The following is a 23038-nucleotide window of genomic DNA, read 5'->3' as shown; positions in this document are numbered from 1 at the left end:
ATATATATATAATATATATATATATATATAGTATATATATATATATATATATATATATATATATATATATATATATATATATATATATATAATATATATATATATATATATATATATATATATATATATATATATATATATATATATATATATATATATATATATATATATATATATATATATATATATTTATATATATATATATATATATATATATATATATATATATATATATATATATATATATATATATATATATATATATATATATATATATATATATATATATATATATATATATATATATATATATATATATATATATATATATATATATATATATATATATATATATATATATATATATATATATATATATATATATATATATATATATATATATATATATATATATATATATATATATATATATATATATATATATATATATATATATATATATATATATATATATATATATATATATATATATATATATATATATATATATATATATATATATATATATATATATTATATATATATATATATATATATATATATATATATATATATATATATATATATATATATATATATATATATATATATATATATATATATATATATATATATATATATATATATATAGGGATAGCTAACAAACATTTGGCATGTGGTTAGGGTGTTGCACTCACAATCGCGAGATCGTGGTTTCAATTCCTAGACCAGGTAGTACGCTGTATTCGTGAGCAGACCACTTCATCTCACAATATTCTTCGGTCACTTCGATACCTGACGCGTGGTACACTGTGCACCTATACAGACAACGTTGATTTGAGGAAGAGAGTGACCTCATGTACGGCACATACATATGATCATTATAAACAAATCATTTGTGCAGGTCGTTCGGCAAAAGCTGAACACACATACGTCGTATATGCATATTTACTCTCTCTTTTTGTCGTTCTCTCTCTCTCTATCTCTTTCTCCCCCCTCTCTCTCTCTCTATATATATATATATACATATATATATTTATATATGTATGTATATGTATCTATAACTACATCTATCTATCTATCTATCTATCTATCTATCTATCTATCTATCTATCTAGTTCTCTTAGACATGCGCATAGTCACTGGGACAACTACTGTCAGTAGCTACGCTGATGATACAAAATTATCACAGGCAATAAAAAAATCTAGATGACGTTGCAAGCTTACAGCGGGACCTGAATGCAATATACAAGTGAGTTGAAGAAAACAACAGGCTGTTTAATGCTGGAAATTTTCAAGCACGGCACTATCAATTCACGAATGCTGTGCAGCCTGCATGTACAGGACTCGAAAGCACTGCAATTCCAGAGTCACAGGTAATGAAAAATTTGGAGATCAGTATGTGCAATAATGCATCATTTCGTGTGCATATTATCAAGATGACTGCCGAGTGCAGACAACTGGCAGCTTGGATACTAAGGCTCTTTAGGACCAAAAAACTCCAAGAAATTGTTGACACTGTGGAAGATCTTTGTTCTTAATCGCCTGGACTACTGCTCTCAGCTATGGTCACCACGTAGTGCCAAACTAACAGCAGAGCTTGAAGAAGGTCCAATGTCACTATATTAAAAATATTGAAACAGTGCAGTGGATGAGCTACAGAAATAGACTGAAAAGACTGCAACTTTACTTCCTGGAGCGAAGGCGCGACATATGTTTGTGACGTATTTTAAAGGAGAATTCACTGCAGAAAAAGTTCTCTCTTACGGTAAAAGGTGTAAAATCACCATATCTATCCAAGGATTCCCTCAAGTGGAATCTTTGACGGATGTTTCTGGATCTTTGACCTTCCTCAGTGGGAAATACCGATGAGAGATAACCCTCGGTGGATTCAAAGCGGTAACTTTATCTAAAAGCAATTCATATCAGTGGCTGAGTTGCGCCCGTGAACCGCCTGGTCGGAATAAAGAAGGTTAAAGAGCCAGAAACGTGTGTCTGGGAATCCGCTTGGGGTAAGACATGGACAAATATGGCGTTATTACACCTTTTACTCTGAGATAAATTTCACCACAGTAACTGCAGTGAATTTGCCTGTAGATGTTAAAATATGTTACAAACATATTTTAACTAACCTAAAATTCATTTGGTTCAAATGCTGCTATTTTCATTTAGACTGGGTGATCTACGATCGTTGATGTTGTTTGTTTTTAGATAAAGCTACGGCTGTGAATTTGCCCAGGTTATCTCTCTTCACTATTTCCCATTGAGGAAGACTAAAGAACCAGAAACGCGCATCTGGGAATCCGCAAGAAGGAAACCCTAGGCAAATATAGTATTTCTACACCTTTTACCATAAGAGTGAGTTTTTTTCTCCACTGTAGCCGCGCAGAATTTGCCTTTAGAAGTTAAAATATGTCAGCACCTTGTATAGAGATATAATGCTAAAAAGCACAAAAGTATATCAGTAGCAGACGAAAACTATCCAGCGGTGGTGTTGCTAAATCCAGATTTCCGGCTTTTTGCGACAGGCTAAATTTGTCTAAGCTTGCGGCTCCTGGTGCATGTTTGTTACTGATGACGCTAGTGGATGCTTGCAACTCAAATCTGTCATATTAGTATTTCTTGTTGAATGATGTGCAATAAACAATTGCTATGTCTTCAACCATCTCCCTTATTGAACAGATAATTGAATATAACTTCTGCCCACACCATTTCTATCAATTTAGATCAGTCGATATATTCTTTTTCTGCTCTGTCTTTGCCATGTTTGAGTGTATTTTCCTCATATTTTTTCTGTTCAAAACTTTTCTATCTACCGTAATGTCTAGACAAATAGGAAGCTTCTACGCCGTCACACAGCTCTCTGCAATTAACCAAATGTTCCACAATTCCTATTGGATGTAATCTTACGTACGTTGTGTCTAAATAAAAGATACAGATGTCAGGTCTGGAATTCTTTTGATTATAGATTTGTTTGATCAGGACCGAGGTGAATATGCGTAGTGCGTTCCAGAAGTATTCGGACTGTTTTCGGAGATGCAGTTATAACTGTCTTAGATTAATGTAATTTTAGTATAACATGACAATACATCTAATGAATTGACCCGCTAACTTTTGTAATTCCAGATTGAAGGGCACGCTTGTAACAACGCTTTGAACATACCCTACTACCACTGCTTGTCGCAGCTGACTAGCTTGCAGAATGCAGTTGGAACGTGAAGACAATGTGGGTGCTCGCTATGCAATAAGATTTTGTGTTAAAGTGAGCAAAAACGATACAGAAACATATGAAATGCTCCAGACCGCTTATGGATTAACATGCATTAGTAGCGTCTGGTTTTCGCTAGCACAAAAGACTCAAGGACGATAGAGTGGAAATGAGAAACGGTGAGAGGTGTGAGAGGTAGAGAGTCGTCAGAACATCAGAGCTGGTTGAGAAAATTCGCAATTTTCTGCACGAAGATCGTCGTGTGTTTATAAAGACAAAAAGTATATAGTCTGGATTTGTGGCAACTGTAAACAGAATTATTCACGAAAGTCTGAACATGCGCAAAGTTTGTTCCCAGAGTGCTCAGTGACGAGCATCCTGGTAACCTACTGCTTGACAAAGACGGGCATTATAACTGTCCCTCACTCTATGGTCCAGACCTTGCTCCTTGTGACTTTTGGTTGTTCTCTAAGCTGCAGCAGAACCTCAGAGGCAATCGTTTTGAAGATGATGAGTGCTGTGAGAAGGGTCCTTGTAACCATTACTTTCATGGGACCTTTACGAAGTAGATGGAGAAGTTCAACAGGTGCATTGAAATCACAGAAGATCAGAGATTTGCATTCCTTTGAAATAAATGCGTCTCTCCTGAAAAAGTCTGAAAACTTCTAGAATGTACCCTCTAAGCAACAACAATTATTATGTTTAAATGTCTCGACCAAAGTTTGTGATGAGATCTTTGTAAGATCACAGAGCCTCAAGTAAGTGGTATTAAGTGTCCGCAGTGATATAACGAAACACACATGGAGCAGCAAACATACTGCATTGCTTCAATAAACTGCCGTCGTTAATAATATACTAGCAAGACAGGTGGAAATGCCACATTTTATAAATTTAGTTATAAGAATTTATAAATCTTTGTAACTTTGTTTTATTTTGATTATGTCTTTGATTTTGTTCCGTAGGTAAGCTTGACGTAACACTTGAGCACATATCGTACACAAGCAGAACAATATAAACAATATTCCTTTATAAACTTATCTCACAACCAGTGGTTTAGTGACAAGCATTCTGTCCTTCGGTTCACCACTTGATGCGCAGTTTATTCTTCAAGTCATCCGATGTTCCAAGTAATACAATACCCAACAACTTAACAACACTACAGGAAGCACACAAGCACCTTTGTGCCATTATCCTATTTGCTAGAAATAGTGTCAAAGTCTCTCGCAAATCACATTTTTTCTTTTTAAAGAAAGATAGGATGGTTTGGAACGCCTTTAGGTCTGAAGCTGAGAATAAAACATAGCAACGGCGACAGCGTCGACGACATATCACATTAAGGTTCATCACAAAAACATTATTTATAAATGTATTCATTGATCATTATTACCTTGCGCACGTAAGCGAAAGCAGGGTATTGTAATCACTTATCTTTGTGCGTTTGCAAAATTACTGGAAAACGGCTGAAATCACCAAATTTGGCAGAAACACTAAATGGGTGAGTGGCTCGAAATGATGAAAATTTGGTTTGATTGTCAAACATATATGAATGCATGCATAGATATGCGACTGTGTGTGTATGCGTGTGTGTACAGTGATGGATTCGAGAGTTTCGTTTATTTACGAGTTGCTTTCTTAATTATCACCAGAATATAAATACCTATGATGGTCATACTTTAAAAAAAATCGAACTTACAAATTTCTCGATAAGCACGTGATGATATCCTTTATAACCTAAAACGAACTACAGCACGTTTGATTCACCTACCATCATTGAAAAACACTGAAAACACTTCTCAAATTCTATGCAATATTTTCTATAAGTATTTTATTTTGTTAATTGTCTTTTTTATAATCATAATCATTCATAATCATGATTATTATTTGAATAAGCATTTGTTTAGTCGTATGCAAGTTGTATATTGAACTTTCCAAAGAACCCTTTGATTTTCTTTGTCAACACGTATTTTAGCATTTCACTGTAAAACTATTGAAATAGACAGTTTTTTTTTAACACGCATGATTCTTCAGTGAAAACCTGGAGAAGAATCGTTATTTTATTTTATTATTTTTTGAAAATTTTAATTCCAAACCCCCTAAAATAACATTCAAATTTCTTTACCAACTCATATTTTAACGTGAAAATAATTTGCGAAAAAATTTATCTGCACGCCACTCCGATGCCTTTTTTCATTCTTTGATTCCTTAATCCATTTACTTTTGCATTTATTTAAAAGGTACCATAATCTTGTGGATCTATTGGCCAAGCTTCATCGGTTCAGTCGGTACTGGATTACTTCAACAGAAAATTGTTGCCAACACTCTCATGTCACTCTGTGCTTCTACAGTTGCTGTCTTCGCAGTTTCGTCTCTGCTAGATAAAAATGGCAAACTTGAAATAGTAAGTTTCTTACGTTATTTACATTATTTACATTTGACGGATATTTGTCCTCATCTTGTTTGTTGTTAATACAACGTTTCGGCTGATATTCCCTCCAGCCTTCATCGGTCGTCTTGGGGAAATTTCGAATCTGGGTTCTCATTCCTAAGGTATTTTTCGATGTTATTATTATTATTATTATTCAGATCACTTCTTGGAATCGAACTCGGGATCTTGGAGTTAGTAGTTCGCGCTCTTAACCACTACGCCATATGCCCATGGGCAATTATGGTGTGAATTTTAGGACTTATAAATCTAATATTTTCCTATCCTTCCTTAACACTGGTTCCCATACGCTACTCATATCTGCACTCGGTCTGCTTAGGAGGTTGTTGTGTCCTAGCATATGTGCTGCTTCTTTTAGTTCTCGTGTTTTCCAGTGGTGTTCTTTGTCTATTATTTAAACTCCATCCCACAGGGGGAAGTGGTCTCCATTTTTCCATATATGATCAGCTATACTCGATTTATCAATATCTCCTCGTGTCACAGCTTTGCGATGATCGTCTACCCTTATTTTGAGGGGGCGACATGTTTCGCCATTGTATAACCTACCACAGCTGCAAGGGATGGAGTACACGCAGTCTTTGGTCATATTCTCTTCTATTGGTGGTTTTACTCGAACGAGATATTTTCGAAGTGTTGTATTACTTTTGAATATTGTCCTGATGTCATATGGGCCACATATCTTTTGTATCTTTTTGGGGAGTCCTTTCACATAGGGTAGACAGACTGTTGACAGTTTATTGTTTTCATCGTCTCTTTTCTTTATAATTGGAGTGGTAAGTATGTTTCAGGGGTAGTTGTTACTTAATAGATTATTACTGAGCTTGATCATTTCCTCGTGGTGGGTATCATAATCGCTACTTATATTCTTTGCTCGATGTTTTAGGCATTGAGCAATCCCTCTCTTTACACTGTATGAATGGTGGGAATTGAAGTTGAGGTATCGTCCAGTGAAGGTCGGCTTGCGGTATACGGATGTCCTGAATCCATACTTGGTGCGTGTTATTAATACGTCCAGGAATGTTAGCAGATTGTCTTTTTCCTTTTGCATTGTGAACTGTATAGTTGGCTTTATTGAGTTCACATGGCCTAACAGTACTTGGACATCTTCCTGGTGGGGCCAGAGTATAAAGGTGTCATCAACATATTGCAGCCATAGGGTCGGTTTTAGTGGTGTTGATCCTAAAGCCAAATTCTCAAAGTATTCCTTTATATATTGGCTATTATCGGTGATAATGGCGAACTCATAGATAAATCCTCAGATAGTTTCTACACAGAAGGTCAACATTTCCATCAAGTTTCTTATTGGTATACTAGTGCGTTCTTTTAGATGGATGTGTGTCATTAGTTTTTCTTGAATCACCGATAGTGCTTCACCAATTGGGACTTTGGTAAACAGACTTATCACATCTAGACTCACCATCTGGTTGGATTCAATGGGGGTATCCTTGATCAATTCTATGAAGTGGGTGGAATTCTTCACGTATGATGTTGACTTTCCTGCTAATGGACTGATTATATCCACAAGGAAGCGACTCAGTGGATGACGTACTGAACCTCTACAGCTCACTATAGGTTTTAATGTAATACCATCCTTGTGAATCTTATGGAGATCGTACATGCGTGGTAGTTTACTGTAGTGTTGAGTCGGGTGTTTGTACTTCGTTGGGGCATATGGCGTAGTGGTTAAGAGCGCGGGCTACTAACTCCAAGATTCCGAGTTTGATTCCAAGCAGTGGCCTGAATAATAATAATAATAATAATAATAATAATAATAATAATAATACCTTAGGAATGTGAACCCAGGTTCGAAATTTCCACAAGACACCTGATGAAGGCTGGAGGGTATATCAGCCGAAACGTTGTGTTAACAACAAACAAGATGAGGACAAATATCTGTCAAATGTAAATAATGTAAATAATGTGCATAATTCCCCGTCTCTTAAATATAGAACCATAGTAAGTTTCTAGTTTACTTGTTTGCTTCCCTATGTCGTGATATGGACTATCTTCAGATAAGTTAGACAAGACTTTGACTAGAATATTTACTGTATCAAAATTAGATTTCAAATCAGCGAAAAAGAGAAAAGAAAAGAACCTAGCAGCTTCTTTTTCTACATCTATCCATTGTAACATTTACGTGTCTCTGTTCCAAGTTCCTATCCTATCCTTCCAAGATCAGTTTTATCTTTTATACGATGGGACACTGTTGGGTTTCTCAAAAAGTTAAACTTGATACTATAATAGTAGTGAAGCCCGATATGTACTGCGAAGCCTCATCGGTGTACGTTCTGTGCACATCATTCTATCATTATTAAGTTAAATTTCTAACGTAGGTAGAGAGCTGGATGTTGTTATGGGAGAAGAAAATTCGATGTTGTTATGTTTATACTCGCCCGAAAAGCATTGGTTCCTACTGCATCTGTACCGTATTTGGCCAGCGAATTAGAGAAAATAGAAACTTTTTATGGCAACGTTAACTTTTCTACTTACTCTTATAATGACTTCTAGTCTATGTGCATATCTTTTCTAATAGAGTTTAGTTTATTAGAAATCTATCCTTTATCTTTCTTTTTTTAATTTTTGCAATCATTGGGCTTGTGCCACGTTGAAGGGTTTAGTCGAACAAATTGACTCCAGTATTTATTTTCTTGAAATTTGATACTTATTCTCTACGGTTTCCTCTGCCGAACCGCTAGAATACGGGGTCGCAAACAAACCAACACCGGTTGTCAAGCGGTGGTTACGGGGAACAAACACAAAGGCGGGTTTCCGCACTCAGACATCATCAATCAAAATTCACTCTCAAAGCGTTGTTTGGCCAAAGCTATAGTAGAAAACTGAACTCGAAACCACTATTTCAAAAGCGAGTTTCTAACATTATTTGATCCTGTTTTGGCGACTCGTCTTAAGAATATTGCTTTCGGCAAAACGACTATAAAAGTATTTAACACTTTTATAGACATTGTTTTGTCAAACTTTTATCCCTTGCACCTACTTTTGATGTTAATATTTGTGTGACTTTTTGTTGATTCTCATCCCTTCCCTGTTGTTGTATCTTTTCGCAAAAACATTTCTTTCCTTTATATGAAACTCTCTTCTTCCTTCTTTCCTACATAAAATATGATTTTAATTCTTTTCAATTTTGCAATGATTACTTTATGTTTCTGGGGGCAGATACTTTTTCTTTCTTCCGTTTCTTTTGTACTTCTCAACATACTGACTGCGTGCTTATTTTGTTGAGAGTAACATCCAAAAAGAAAAAAAAAAAATTAAAAAAGAACAAAGAAAAAAACAGGTATCAGTTGATGCGGATAGGACAAACTTTGATGCTGACCCAATTAGATAAACACATTTACAGTTGAATTCAGATGGGCAATGACCAATGGTTTGTGAGATGAGTAAGAAGTTTAGTTAGAGAGTTTCAGTTGGGAAAAGCATATGTTGACTTCTCTTTCTTCAGTACTGTTGAGATGGTGTGAATTATCTTCATTTTGAAATTTAGCACAAAACTTGCAATAATAAAATGGACTCCGGTAGAAGTATCTAAAAACCAGTGGTGATGTTTAAATCGAACGACAGATTACTATCCCCAGAACAGAATAAATAGGCTTTGTGTGTTAAAAAGAAATATATCAATGGAACTGTATGGGGGTAGATTTTATGTGAGAGCAGCATTTAATTAGCAATTTCGAATTGTAGAGTAAGTGAACGTGCCATTTAGATTTTAAGTCTCATATCAGATGTACTACTCTCAATTTGAGTAGCAGAATGCCAACTTATCTCCTTCAATAAAGTTTATCAATGAATGTCTGTTCTGTTTCAGTCACATATCCAAAACGCTACTCTGGCTGGCGGAGTTGTCATCAGTGCTTGTGTTGACGTTATTCAAAAACCATACCAGGCTCAGATACTCGGTTTCATCGGCGGCACAGTAAGCGTACTGGGTTTTAAGTATTTACAAGTGAGTAGTACATCAATAACTTCTATATTTTACTTTCCTTCCGACGGATTCGATCAGGGATCCTAAATCACAGTAAAACAACTCAACACGTTTTAATTACTTTGTTGTTAACACATAATGAGTAATTTTGTGCGTGAGTTGCGCATTGCATGCGTGAGTGTGTTTAGTGTTGTATGTGTTTAGGTGTGCATGCATATATAGGATCCTTCATAATGATGGCACCCACGATCTTAGTAAATTACAAATAAAATGTGTTCCACCATAACGAAACTCCTTGTATTTGTGTATGTGTATAAATGTACGTTGTATTTATAAATGAATGCATATGTGTGGTCTGTTGTTGTAGTGTGTTATGTGTTGTGTTGTGCTAGATACATTTGTATATTTATACACTTACCTAATGTAGAAATATACATCCGTTTGTATTAGTGTGTGTGTGTGTGTGTGTGTGTGTGTGTGTGTTTATGTGTGTAAGGGATAGTGGTGTCCAATCAGTCTAGAACCGCTGACTAATTCAACAAATCTTTAATTTCTCCAGCCAGTACTTTTGAAAAAACTGAAAATCCACGATACGGGTGGAGTAAACAATCTGCACGCCTTGCCGGGGATTGTGTCTGGATTAGCAGGGTGTGTGTTCGCTGTTCTAGCAACAGAGGAAAGTTACGGAACACAGTGAGTAACTTTCAACTAAGAATACAGGGTGACCCAAAAGTAGGTTTACAATTATTCAACTATCTCTTTCGCATTCATATATTAAGAGTTTAGATCTTAATTATTAAAAAATATGAAACCATTATTCTATGCTAATTTAGTTAATTGTAAGATAGAAATTTAAATGTAATAAAATGTTTTAAAAGAAATTTAAAGTGACAACGTCATAACTGTAAACCTACTTTTGGACCACCCTGCATATACCCCTCCTCCTCCTCCTCCTCCTCCTCCTCCTCCTCCTCCTCCTCCTCCTCCTCCTCCGCTTCTCTCCTCCGCACGGTCCACAACATTGCATAATTCTACTAATTACTATACCGAGTCAACTATTAATTTTAAACAGAGATAGTCTGCACATATAAACTCATTTAAAACTGAGGAGTTTAGCAAATCTACCTCCCTAGCCAACCACATACATCATGTAATAAATAGAAAGGTACCATATAGCACATCCTGGGCCATAATAGATTCCAATGTCTCATACCAAGGCCAGGGATCCACATGTGAACTAAGCCTAAAAGAAGCCCTCCAAATATTAATACATAATTCACCGAAATTACTAAATAAACAACACGTAGCTTTCTCTACATGTTCTCATAGGTTCTATCGCACATTTAAATCCTTCTCTTGGTCCATATCCAAACAAAATCAACACGCATACGCATGCATATATCTACCCATGGTCGTTACAATATATGTACGCTTTTTTCTTTTCTTTTTTCTTTCCCCCTACCTCTCTATCAACATAAGTATCTTAGAAGCTAGCTAGTTTCAATTGAATAATTTTTAGTTCTTGTAGGTTTTAGGTTTTAGTTTTCTTAGTTTGTAATTTTAAGTTAAAGTTTTAACTTTAATTCTTAATCCTTTAACTCGCGTCATTTAATTGCTATTAAGCTTGAAATATGCTTTTAGATATTTGTACTAACCACTACATTATTGTCTTTTGTAACTTTACCTAGATTGACCCTTTACAGAAACTTTAACGTTTGACTTCTCACCCTGATGCAATACTGACATATCTCTATCATTACCTTTACTTTTATTATCATCATCATTATTATTATTATTATTATTATTATTATTATTATTATTATTATTATTATTATTATTATTATTACCCTTTTACCCGTATCTTATTTGTATTCCTTTCTCCTCTCTCTTTCTCTCTTTCTCCCATATACACCCATTTACAAACTCATTTATATCTATCTTACTTTCTTGCTCTCAATTCACATTTACATACTATTTATCGCTTTAATATGAATATATCATTCAAAATACTGCCAAAATACCGGCTGGATTTACCTAGGATTTTAACTAAGGACCTGCACCTTCATGTAAGTATTGACCAACATGCATATCCCCTGGAAAAAGTTGAGTTGTGAACATTATTCTCCTGCCTGTATTATTCTAACTACTTATTCTTCTATTTACTTTTTTATTCTTCTACTTTATTCCTTGTTAACTATAAATTTTCCCTGTCTAGAACTTTCATTCCTTGTCTCTGATGACGAAATACCCAGTGCGCGGACATGCTTACCTACCATTTGGGTTATCTCAGAAACGGCTGTAAGACTTCAAATTTACCTTACCCTAATTAAATTATTGTAAATGACTTGAGATACTCGTTCTTCCTTGGTTTTTGTTTTTCCCTCTAATATAACATATTCTTGCTATAGTGGAACCCTAATACGGAACCATAGATCCAACCTCAGCTGGAACTTCGAACCTAACGGACGATCAGCTATAGCACTTACTCAGCGTACTCATTCGTTTAGATCACCATTGAACTAAACCCCTCATATATCGGTATAAAAACCTCCTAAAAAAAACCACGTAGATAGGCACACATATATACACAAATACTTGGATATGTATGTATGTATGTATGTATGTATGTATGTATGTATGTGTGCATGTATGAGTGTAATGTGATGATAGTTTTTAACGCAAGCCGCCATTGAGCTAAGACGAAAGCGCAGTTCTAAATTGTTAGGCGTGGCTGTGTGGTAAGAAGTTGCTTCCCAACCACATGTGTCAGTGTTTGCCCCCCTCCCCCCCCCATCACCGCTTGACAACCGGTGTTGGTGTGTTTACATCCCGAAACTCAGCGGTTCGGTCAAAGAGACAGGTAGAATAAATAATCCCTGGGGTCTATTTGTTCGATTAAAACCCTTCTAGGCTATGTTCCAGCATGGCCACAGTAGAAATGACTAAAAAAGTAAAAGATAAAAAAATATAATAAGTTGAGAAAAAAGCTGGTGCTACGTGTTAAAGTAATGAACACACACACCACAAAAATATATAAAAAATATATATTAAAAAAAGCATTACTCTAACACGGCGCACGAACATTTGTTCCTCAACGTAATAATTTTAGAGTATGCAGTTTCTGTTAGATTAAAATTATGGACTGTATCACGAAATTAATGGTGGTACTTTATAATCTCTGTAAACGCGAAATTCCCTAACGTGTAACGCGGGTGAAGCCTATATAGATGTATGTATGTATATATGCGTGTATATATATATATATATATATATATATATATATATATATAAGAGACAAGTGAACGTACGCCACAATATATATAATATATATATATATATATATATATATATATGTGTGAATAATACAATGGGACAAGAACGCAAACCATCAAGACAGTTAGGTGATACAAGAAAGGGACAAAACATCCAGATAGACGATACAAAGAAAACACGGATAGGTCATTGAGAGAAAACTCCAAATGACCTGTCAGTGTTTTCTTTGTATCGTCTATCTGGATGTTTTGTGCCTTTTTTGTATCACCTAACTGTCTTGATGTCTTGCGTCCTTGTCCCATTCCGTATAATATATATATATATATAAATACACACACACACACATACACACACACTCACACACACACACACAAACGCACACACACACACACACACACACGCACACACACACACACACACACACACACACACACACACACACACACACACACACACACACACACACACACACACACATATATACATCCATAAACGTTCACGGTTCAAGGAAGGCAACTCTGTCATATCTAATAAAAAAAAATTCCTAATTATGTCCCTTGGCACGTATCGCGAGATGATTTAGCACGTTTCTGTGTTTATTCTTGTGTGAAAAAGTCCGTGTATGCGTTGGACTATTCCTCCTCATACTTTAATTTATTTATTTGGAGCCAATGAACAAATCTGTACAGATGTGTTTCTTTTGTTTGTACCTTCTGGTATTATGCACATACTAGAAAAGACAAATACTCTCTTTCCTCCGCCCTTTTTTCTATCTTTTTATCTTTTTTCTTGCTCTCTGTATACACGCACACACACATACCCACACCCACACATGCATATATGTATGTTTTCTCTTTTTATTCAAGTTCTTAAGGAAGTTCAGGCCGGTTGCTAACAAAGCAACAAGATCATTTGAGCTAAGCGAGTTCCTGCTGTGTGGAATTATATGTCTGAGTTGGTGTGTGCATCTATTCACTTAAAGATTTTCAAATTAGAATCTTTGGAATGTCTCACAAATCTTCATTGTGCCACTAATAGATTGGATTTGGAGAATCCGCGTCAGTTTCTTTTGCTCTTTGTTCGAAAAACCTACCGTTTCTAGCTTTTTTTTTTTTAGAATCTTATTGATACATGACCTAATGCACTTATGATGACAGGTACAAATGAAAATTTATAGTTAGGGTACAAGAGCTGTAAATTTCGCATTAATTCGCCTCAAATGTTCTCTTTTTTCCTGGACCTTTGATAGAACATTCACAGATAGCATCTCGTAGACACTTAAGGAGCAGCTGCTGATAATGTGGGTGTTATCTTCCACACTAGTATTGCAGAGCCGACATTTTTTATTACCCCATAGGGGATTAGTAACTTTGTCCCTCTTGTTTAACAAGTATTTAATAGCTATCTTCTGTTCCTTTTAGGTCCATGAAAGGTTACTCTTCCTGTCAATGCTGTTGTCATCCTATAGTTTACAGGATATGAATCCATGCATTGCTTTTCGTTGTTATGATGCCTGCTTCTCCTCCAATTCTCTGGTTAGGTAGACCAGTCCAACCTCGTTTGGATCACATGAGAGTATTATCAGAGTAGCTGCACAGTTCTTCTCCAATACTGATGAATATACATGAAATGTACTCGTTCCTTTCCTTACTGTTCGGTAGGTGTTGTTTGAATGATACAATGTGGCATTCAAAGGCTGTTTGCACTGACCTTTATGCCTCTACCGCTATCATTTTGTTCCATATATCCTATCGGTGTCGCTGTTAATGTGAAAGTTGCCAGTGATGGTTGATACCTTTCTGGTTTTGATGTCCAAGTTGCATGTCCATTCCAAGATCCCAAATTTTGCTACTAGTACTGGTACCGAAAAGCATTGTGAAATATGGTCTTGAGATAGTTCTGAGTTCCATATTTTCCGGAGTCTACAAAAGTATCTCTTTTGTTATTCTGGCTTTAGTCGCAACACCAATGTACATAACATTCTCATCGATTCCGAGATATTTTTAGTTTTCATCATTAATGATAGACAAGTCATTGATGTACATATCCTCAGCGTGACTCGTTCTAATTGTCTCTTGATGGTGATCAAGTTACCAGGATATAACTTTAGGTCATTAACAAATAATGTGACATAATTTTAATTACTTTTTGCATGTCCCAGCATGTAGGCTTGGCATTTTGTCAACAGAGTTGACGAGGGATTCACAGCGAATACAAACAACATTAAGATAAATTATCACCCTGGAATATACCTGCCCTGCAGATATAGATATCTCTTTGAAAGTCAAAGAAAAAGAGGATATCTAAGGACAACTGCTTCGAAACCTCCAGCTTCTACACCCAGACTATGAATTCATATTCATACCAATAATAATTGGAGCACTAGGTTTTGTTAGTAAATGCTTAAAGGAAAATCTGGATAAACTGGGATTTTCAGATAGAGAAATCGACCAGCTAATTCGTACATTACAAGTGCAATCTGTGAGTGGAACAGTAAAAATATGCAAGACTTTTCTCAAGTTGCAAATGTAAATTTATCAATATTAACTGCATCCCAAAGATGGAGCCTTGTATCTTTGTTGGAAACCGGCTCCCTCCTCAGAGGAAGATTTATGATAATTAAATAATAGAAGAGACATGCATACATAATACATACATAATAGGCCCAGAGCATGCTTGACTGTTATGTGCAAAAAAAAAAAATACAGGTTTTCTGAATATGTTTCTCCAAGATCACTGACAAATAAATAGTGTAATAACTGATGAACAAGCTGGAGGAGAGAAGGAAGTATGGAGCTGTGCTGTCCTTAAGAAACTCAAACAATATCGCTGTAATCTCTTAACAATGTGGCTACATTACAAGAATGCGTTCGAAGCTGTGCCTCACTCATGGATGATAGAATCAGTACACCTTGCCAACGTACCAGTTGCTATAGAGAATGCCATTGAAAGATTGACCTCACATCATGGTCCACACAGTTATCCCTGACAACTACAATGTTACAAACATAATCAAGCTATCAACAGGTATATTCCAGGGACATTACAAGACAAAAGAAAATTGTTAGAATTATCATAGCAAATGCATTATACAATATTATACATATGATTTTTTTTTCTTCCAACATAATAACCGGTTTCGCTATCACTTTTCAAATTTTGAGTTTTGGCTGCAATTCTGAATTGGAAATTTTGTTTGTTAGCGGGAATAATTGATAACCAAGGTATATTTCTGTAAAGGGAAGGTAAATCTGTAATTTTTAATATTCATTTACATATGGTTCTACCCTTCAATAGATGGGGTATATCTTCAATTTTCAATAGGGATTTATATTTATTTCTAGCTTATATTTTTTGATAAATGAGGTCTCTTTATTTAGTTGTACTTATGTTGAAGTCCAAATAGCAAATTGATATAATGGGAAGATTAGGAATTGTGGTTGCAATTTTTCTGCACATCTGTCAATGTGTTCACTGAGATATATCTGGTGATATTGTGGGGAAGATTTCTGTTGTCTACAGACTGTACATCTCCGTCGATTCTATATTGTTTTTATGGTAGCCCGAGCATTTGATTACATAAATAAGGTTTCCAGAGGCGCAAGTGAAGTTGGGTTTAATTTTGAATTTTTTCCCTTGTCTAAAATGGAATTCTGATCCTTCCAATAGATTGGGACATGTTCCACAGTTAGGACAACCACTTTTTCTTACTTTTGCGCCCGTTATTCTTGAGAATAATTTAGCATTTGTGAGGTTCTTCTTTAATGCCTTTGGTCGTTTACTGCTTTTAATGATTTTATGCGTACGTAAAATTTCCTTCAGTTTGGGGTTCTTATGGAGTATGGGAAGATTTTCGACAACGATGTTAAATGCTTCCTTGTTTCTAGGGTTGTATATGTACACATAAGATAATGTTTTCAGAATAGGTGTATCATTGTGATCGACTTTCTTAATGCCTTTATTAGACATGGTACAATGTAGTTCGACATATAGAAAGGGGTGATGGCTACCTCCGAACATAGGTCCGCTCGATCAGAACTGACCTAGGGCTGAACAGCAAAAATAAATATTTCTAGCTTCGACTGAATGCTACAATTTCACCTTAGGGGCGTTGTTCATTATAAAGTCGAATCAGTTCAAAATTTGTTGGTATTTTATCTGGTATGGAAATACAAAATGCCAAGTCAATTTGGTTACGTAAATGGATGTAATTAAGTACTACAAAGATTATATTGTAGACATGATCATTTTGCGACTATTGATCCTATTGAAGACACTGATCTCAATGCAGCTACTGATCATATTGCAATCATATCGTAAACATAGAATCTGACTGCAGCATAGTCACTGATCGTAGCGCTGACATTAGTAATAACGTTGCTATTTATAATTAAACAAGCAAACAAATAACAGAGACTGACGAGTATGATTAGAGCTATCATACTGTGGTCACTTTTCAAACAATAAAAATATTCCTTGTTCATGTTGCAAACAATTAACAAAAAAGAGGTGAACTCATTAATTAAAGCCATATAAATTCATTGTCATAACAACGTATTTAATGAATAATTCTTAAGTCGTTATTTATTTATTTTGTCTCACGCAAAGAGAAATATATAGTTTCATCTGAGTTATTATCTGTGGGTAGTATATATCTCGATAAATATTGGCTGGTTGTAAGAAAGAGGATTTGGTATTTACTCACTCTAAGATTAACTTTAGTATCCGAGGATATCAATCTTCACTTTAGTTTTAACACTCTCTATTATTCCAGTCTTTACAATAATCATTCCCAAAACATAAGATCAGTAACTTGCTCATGCTGGCGTATATTTGCCTTCTTCCATCTTTTTCATAGATGGTACTCAATAGAAGAAGAAAAGTTTTGAAAATACATGTAAAAAATAAGCACAATCAAGCACTAAAATAATTCTGACAAAACCACTTGCCTACTTTGCATCTTCTGGATTTTCAATTAGTATACTATGAAGGAAAATATTCTTTTTCTACTCTAGGCACAAGGCCCAAAATTTTGGGGGAGGGGGCCAGTCGATTAAGTCGACCCCAGTACTCAACTGGTACTTGATTTATCGACTCCGAAAGGATGAAAGGCAAAGTCGACCTCGGCGGAATTTGAACTCAGAACATAAAGACAGACAAAATGCCCCTAAGCATTTCACCCGGCGTGCTAACATTTCTGCCAGCTCGCCGCCTTGACTATGAAGGAAAATATTGAACCGAAGGAGCGTAGTTTTCTATATTGTAAGTTTGTAATATTGAACTAAAACACGTAGTTTTCTATATTGTAAATTTATCTTATTAACATGTGCTATGCATTTAAGATATAGATATTTGACGTCATTACGAAAGCATAGCTGCACTTGTAATTAATAATAGCTTCCTCATGTTTCAGCTGAATGCACAATGCATTATACATTCAGTTACACGTTTATAAAACATCTTAATAATTGCTGTATAATCGGAAATGTTCTGTTTGCAGATTATATGAACTTTATCCAGCAAGACGAAATGACACAGAAAATAGAACTGCCTGGCAACAAGGTTACTACCAGTTAGCTGTAATAGGCAGCACTATGGGTATATCAATTATTGGTGGTATATTCACAGGTAAATAATAAGTTTTACTTGATTTCTTTGGACGTAGAGTTATAAAACGCAGTGTTACGAGTTGATTATGCTATACAAATTTGTACTTATTTCATATAAAAAATTATATAAAAAAATTTAATAGATAGAGAAGCATCCCTGTCTTTTCCCTGGATAGTCAGAGATCTGGTTTAAATAACTGCAACATTGTTGATTCCGTGAGAAACACCCAACGACCAGCGAGTGGTGTTAAACTGGGCCACGGGTTAAGTATGCAACCTCCATACAAGTACAATTCTTCTGACGAGCTTTTACTCACATATTCCACTCACAAAGTAGCAGGCTCGATGTTTGGGTCTCACATAAATTGTCAAACGGACTTCCATCTGCGATTTTGTCGTGTCGACGCCTCCAGGCGAAGAAGAAGGATCTACCAAGACATATAAATAGAGGTAGTCTGGTCGTGGTAGAAGTGTTGAGTAGCAGTCGAGTAGAAGTTGTGTAGCGGTTGAGTAGAGATCATCCGAAGGTGCTAGATAGCAGTAGCTTGAGACATAACAGATTTGTTGGAGAAACGTAAAAAAAATGATTCTTACTTTTAAAGAGGATGGCGACGGGACAAAAAAAAAAAATGGATAATCTATAACAATGCAAAGTGAAGCGCGGCGAACAACCGTAAATAACCTTCAAAGCAGATTTCACTCGAAGAAGGTTATGCTTTCAATGTAATGGGATTGAAAGGTGATGTCTTATATGATTTTCTGTCAACGAACATAACCATCAACTCGGATATGTATTGTGACTAGGTGGACAAATTAAACGCAACGATCGACCAGAAGCGTCCAGTAGGCTGGAGGTTGTTTGTGGTTGTTCGCCGCGCTAATCGTAGGAGACCTGTCTTTCATCACAACAATGCCAGATTGCACGCTTCTTTGCAGACGTCGCTAAATCCAACGAAGCTTGGCTGGGATATTTTGCCGCACGCTCCATATTCCCTCCTCCACCATGCATCTTCAGATTTCTACCTGTTTCGATCTATTCAAAATTTATCGACAGACCGTCAACGCTGAAGAAGTTCTAAAAATTCACATGGACGAGTTTACAGCAATAAAGATATGAAATTCTGTGAGCAGGAAATAATGGGTTTGTGAAACAACGAGCCGCCGGGAAACGAATTCACAACCTTACAATCGTGAGCGAATACCCTAACCTCTAGCACAAGTGTCTCCTCTCTTTTTTTTCTCTTTCTCTCTTTATATATATATATATTTGAAATTTACAGAAAGACAAAAGACGAAGACAGGTGTATGACCAACAAACAGGTGCATTAGTTTGACGCTCGGGAAAATGAGAAAGTCTTTTACGTTTCAACAGAAAGGAATAAGAGAAAATAAACAGAGAGAAAATAAACGAACTTATGGATTTAGAGATCAAGCATGGCGACTGGTTGGGAAAAAAGGTTTGACAGGAGAGGCAGAAAAAAGGGGAGATAATAAAGTAAAGGTGATCCCAAAACAAAGGTGAACGTGTGTGTATGAGTATGTGAGGATGTGTAAGTGTGTACGTGGATGGTGGCTAGTGATTGTGAAGTATGTGGATGAGTGTGTGGATTGTGAAGTGTGTGGATGAGTGTAAGTGTGTACGTGTGTAGGTGTGTGCGTGTGTAAGTGCGTGCGTGTAATATGTAGGTGTGGATGATGGTGTGTGGTGTGGTGTGGTTGGGAAGTGGTCAGTGCTAGTGTGTGTGGAGTGGGGTGGGGTGGAATTATATGGTGGTGTGGTGGTGTGTGACATGATAGGGACGATGATGGGTGCCTGTGAGGATGGTGGTGTTGGAGAGGTAGGGACAAGTGCGGCAGCGTGGGCGGCGGGAGCAGGGAATCAACAGATGTGACCCAGAGATTCTCGGTATAGAAAACACTTAGCGCCCAAAGGATTGGAACATAGACTCCGATGTCTTTATGAGGGATCACTTCCGCAGGGAATTGGTGACTCCAAGAGGAGCAAATATTGAGGAAATTATGCGGATAAGCAAATGAAATATAACAGCTTGGGTTTGATACGCTATATATATATACATGTATATATACACACACACCCACACACGCACACACACACACACACACACACACACACACACACACACACACACACACACACACACACACACACACACACACACACACATATATATATATATACATACATGCATACACACATACATACATACATACATACATACATATATATATATATATATATATATATATATATATATATATATATATATATATATATATATACAAAATCGAGCACACGTACGCAAGGTGTGTGTGTTGTTAGTTTGTGCGTCGGCTGCGTTTTAGGCGTACGGTGTTAAAAAAACCTGAAAGTAAGTCATAGGCAGCGAGACAACTCACATCAGATCCCTGGTCGGAGCGACCAACATCAATATTTCGTCATTGTTGTAACTTTTCAATGCCGCATACCGAACAAAACCCGCTGCAAACTATACCGCCGACTATACTAAGTGGTCTAAAAACCATCTGGCATGTCCCAGCGTTTCATGTCACGGAAAGAATCAAATATGAACTGGAAGCAGCTCGAGATATATAAACAAAATTGAACACACATATACAAGGTGTGCGTGTTGTTAGTTCGTGGGTCGGCTGTGTTTTAGGTGCAATAAGGCGAAAAGATTTTCAGGCGATCAATATTTAAGTATAAATATATAGATATTTATACATTAATAGATCAAACTTACACAGAGTACAAACGACAAAGAAAATTAAAGGGGAAGTAGTAAGGTCCAACAGCTGCTTCTGGAGTCTCGGAGGTCCATCGTAGTATTGGTAAGAATATAGATATATTACATTTACACAGACGTAAATACACATAAGCATATATGCACATATGTAGCTGTGTACTTTGTATATATGCTTGGGAGTACAGGTAATAAAATATTTTCTAAATTAGATTTCTTTGTAGAGCTTTCTCTCTTCCTCCATCTCTTCCATTTTGTATCTTACTCTGAACCTTATTGTAGCACAGGAATAATAAAAGAAAGCAATTTTCTTTTACAGGTATCCTGTTGAAATTACCGATATGGAACGAGCCCGATGCCGATAACTTGTTCGACGACAAGCAAAGCTGGTGCCTTACAGAGGAAAATGACCGGACTCTTGACAAGTCAATAAAAGCAGAAACATCAACATTTACATCAACCGAGTTATTTATAATAAATAATCAATAAGCTACATACGAAGTGGTAATTCATTTGTCGTTACAACGAATATCAGCCCCTCGTGGAAATTAAATGGATCTGACTTTGTAACTAGTTCCTCATATTATTCTACCTCTGATATCCTTGAGAAAGAATCACATACGCTTCATATTTCCCATCTTAGCTCTCTTTTGAAGTTAAAAGAAGTTAATTATGCATTAATTAATATTGCTGAGTATAAATAGTCAAAAAATAAGAGCAGATATTTATTGATCATCTTGCAGATTAGTCCTACTCATTTTGTCGTTTTGTCGGGGTAAGTAGGTCATGCCTAAGACCCATTATTACGTTTTGATATACGTCATGCCAAAAGTGGTCCCGACATTATAACTTGCGGAAAACATTTGATTCTTTTCCGTCCTGAAAAGTACAATAAAACACAGTTAGTATCAATATTTTTCGCGTGATTCGTCAGGTCCTAATTTGTCGGACAAATTTAAGGATTAGAGTTTAGAAAAAAAAGAAGAAAGCAGTTGAAGTAGGCTATCCTCTGACAGTTAAGTCGTTACTAATCTCGTGTATAGATCTGCATACATATATGAATGTATGTATGCGTATATGTATACATGTGTGTAAATAGCGAAGGAATAAATATAGATATTTGTTGTTGTTATTCTTGCTGTTGGTTTATCCGAGATCCTCCTTTTTACCACTTATCCGGGCTGTGTCTGTGACTATTGCGTCTGTGTTCGCGTAACGCAAAGTCTCAGTAACCTCAACATTAAAATCTGAGTAAAATATTGAATTTCGGTACTGAAAAGCGCAATTCAACACAAATGCAATCGTTTACTATTCGCGAGTTGAGAAGTTATTATAAATACTAGCGATAAATAAGGAAATTTCTTATAGGTGCTCAGTGAAGGTTATGCTTATTTAGAGGCCATTTAATTTAATCGGTAGCGCATTTACTAAGCAAGCGATTGATGCGTGGTGCTTCTCCCATAAGCGCATGGTACATAAAACTACAGACATAAATCGCACTGCGACATCAAGTAACTAAAAAAGACACTGAAACTCTTCATGTTGTGGCAGCGAGATTTGGTTGGTATGCGGTCACCGGACGACTGCAACTGAGGAAGTCTAGAAGGCTGAAATCACCTGATCTGACAGTTCCGATGCCGATAACAGACGACTCTAGTCAGCTACGATTTACGCCTATGCATTTATACACTATGCACCAATATAACATGGTCAATAACTCAGTAATCGACATTCTAAAAAGACATTCACTTCAAATTGGATATAAAGATTACATTTTAGTTCTAATACTGTTTCCATCTCTAA

At 35.9% G+C, this 23038-nt stretch overlaps 1 protein-coding gene and 1 pseudogene across 2 annotated transcripts; one reads left to right on the top strand and one right to left on the bottom strand.

Moving 5' to 3' along the window:
* The first annotated feature begins 696 nt into the window (after window positions 1-696).
* Window positions 697-22363, top strand: LOC106882794 (ammonium transporter Rh type C). 2 transcript variants are annotated; one of them, XM_089338247.1, is made up of 6 exons: window positions 737-3966; window positions 5443-5606; window positions 9475-9612; window positions 10151-10284; window positions 18365-18492; window positions 21555-22363. In XM_089338247.1, exons 2-6 carry the CDS (start codon window positions 5532-5534, stop codon window positions 21722-21724), a joined length of 645 nt encoding a protein of 214 aa, XP_089194373.1. In that variant the 5' UTR covers window positions 737-3966; window positions 5443-5531; the 3' UTR covers window positions 21725-22363. The 2 variants fall into 2 exon arrangements, with proteins under 2 accessions (XP_089194374.1, XP_089194373.1); XM_089338248.1 differs by lacking the exon at window positions 21555-22363 and adding an exon at window positions 17880-18126 and having other exon boundaries at window positions 697-5606; window positions 18365-18493.
* LOC149131638 (uncharacterized) lies at window positions 6006-6756 on the bottom strand (annotated as a pseudogene).
* Window positions 22364-23038: the final 675 nt, after the last annotated feature.

The sequence above is a fragment of the Octopus bimaculoides genome, chromosome 20 (genome assembly GCF_046866305.1).
Source record: "Octopus bimaculoides isolate indiv1 chromosome 20, ASM4686630v1, whole genome shotgun sequence".
NCBI classification, from domain to species: Eukaryota; Metazoa; Mollusca; class Cephalopoda; order Octopoda; family Octopodidae; genus Octopus; species Octopus bimaculoides.
Note: the sequence above shows the minus strand (reverse complement) of the source record. Positions and strands in the feature narration are given on the sequence as shown.

Excerpts from the sequence above, each read along its gene's own strand:
- LOC106882794 (XM_089338247.1), top strand. The coding sequence starts at position 5,532 with ATGTCACTCTGTGCTTCTACAGTTGCTGTCTTCGCAGTTTCGTCTCTG. Across the intron at positions 5,607-9,474 it reads AAAATGGCAAACTTGAAATA|TCACATATCCAAAACGCTAC; the intron begins GTAAGTTTCTTA and ends GTTCTGTTTCAG. Across the intron at positions 10,285-18,364 it reads GAGGAAAGTTACGGAACACA|ATTATATGAACTTTATCCAG; the intron begins GTGAGTAACTTT and ends TTCTGTTTGCAG.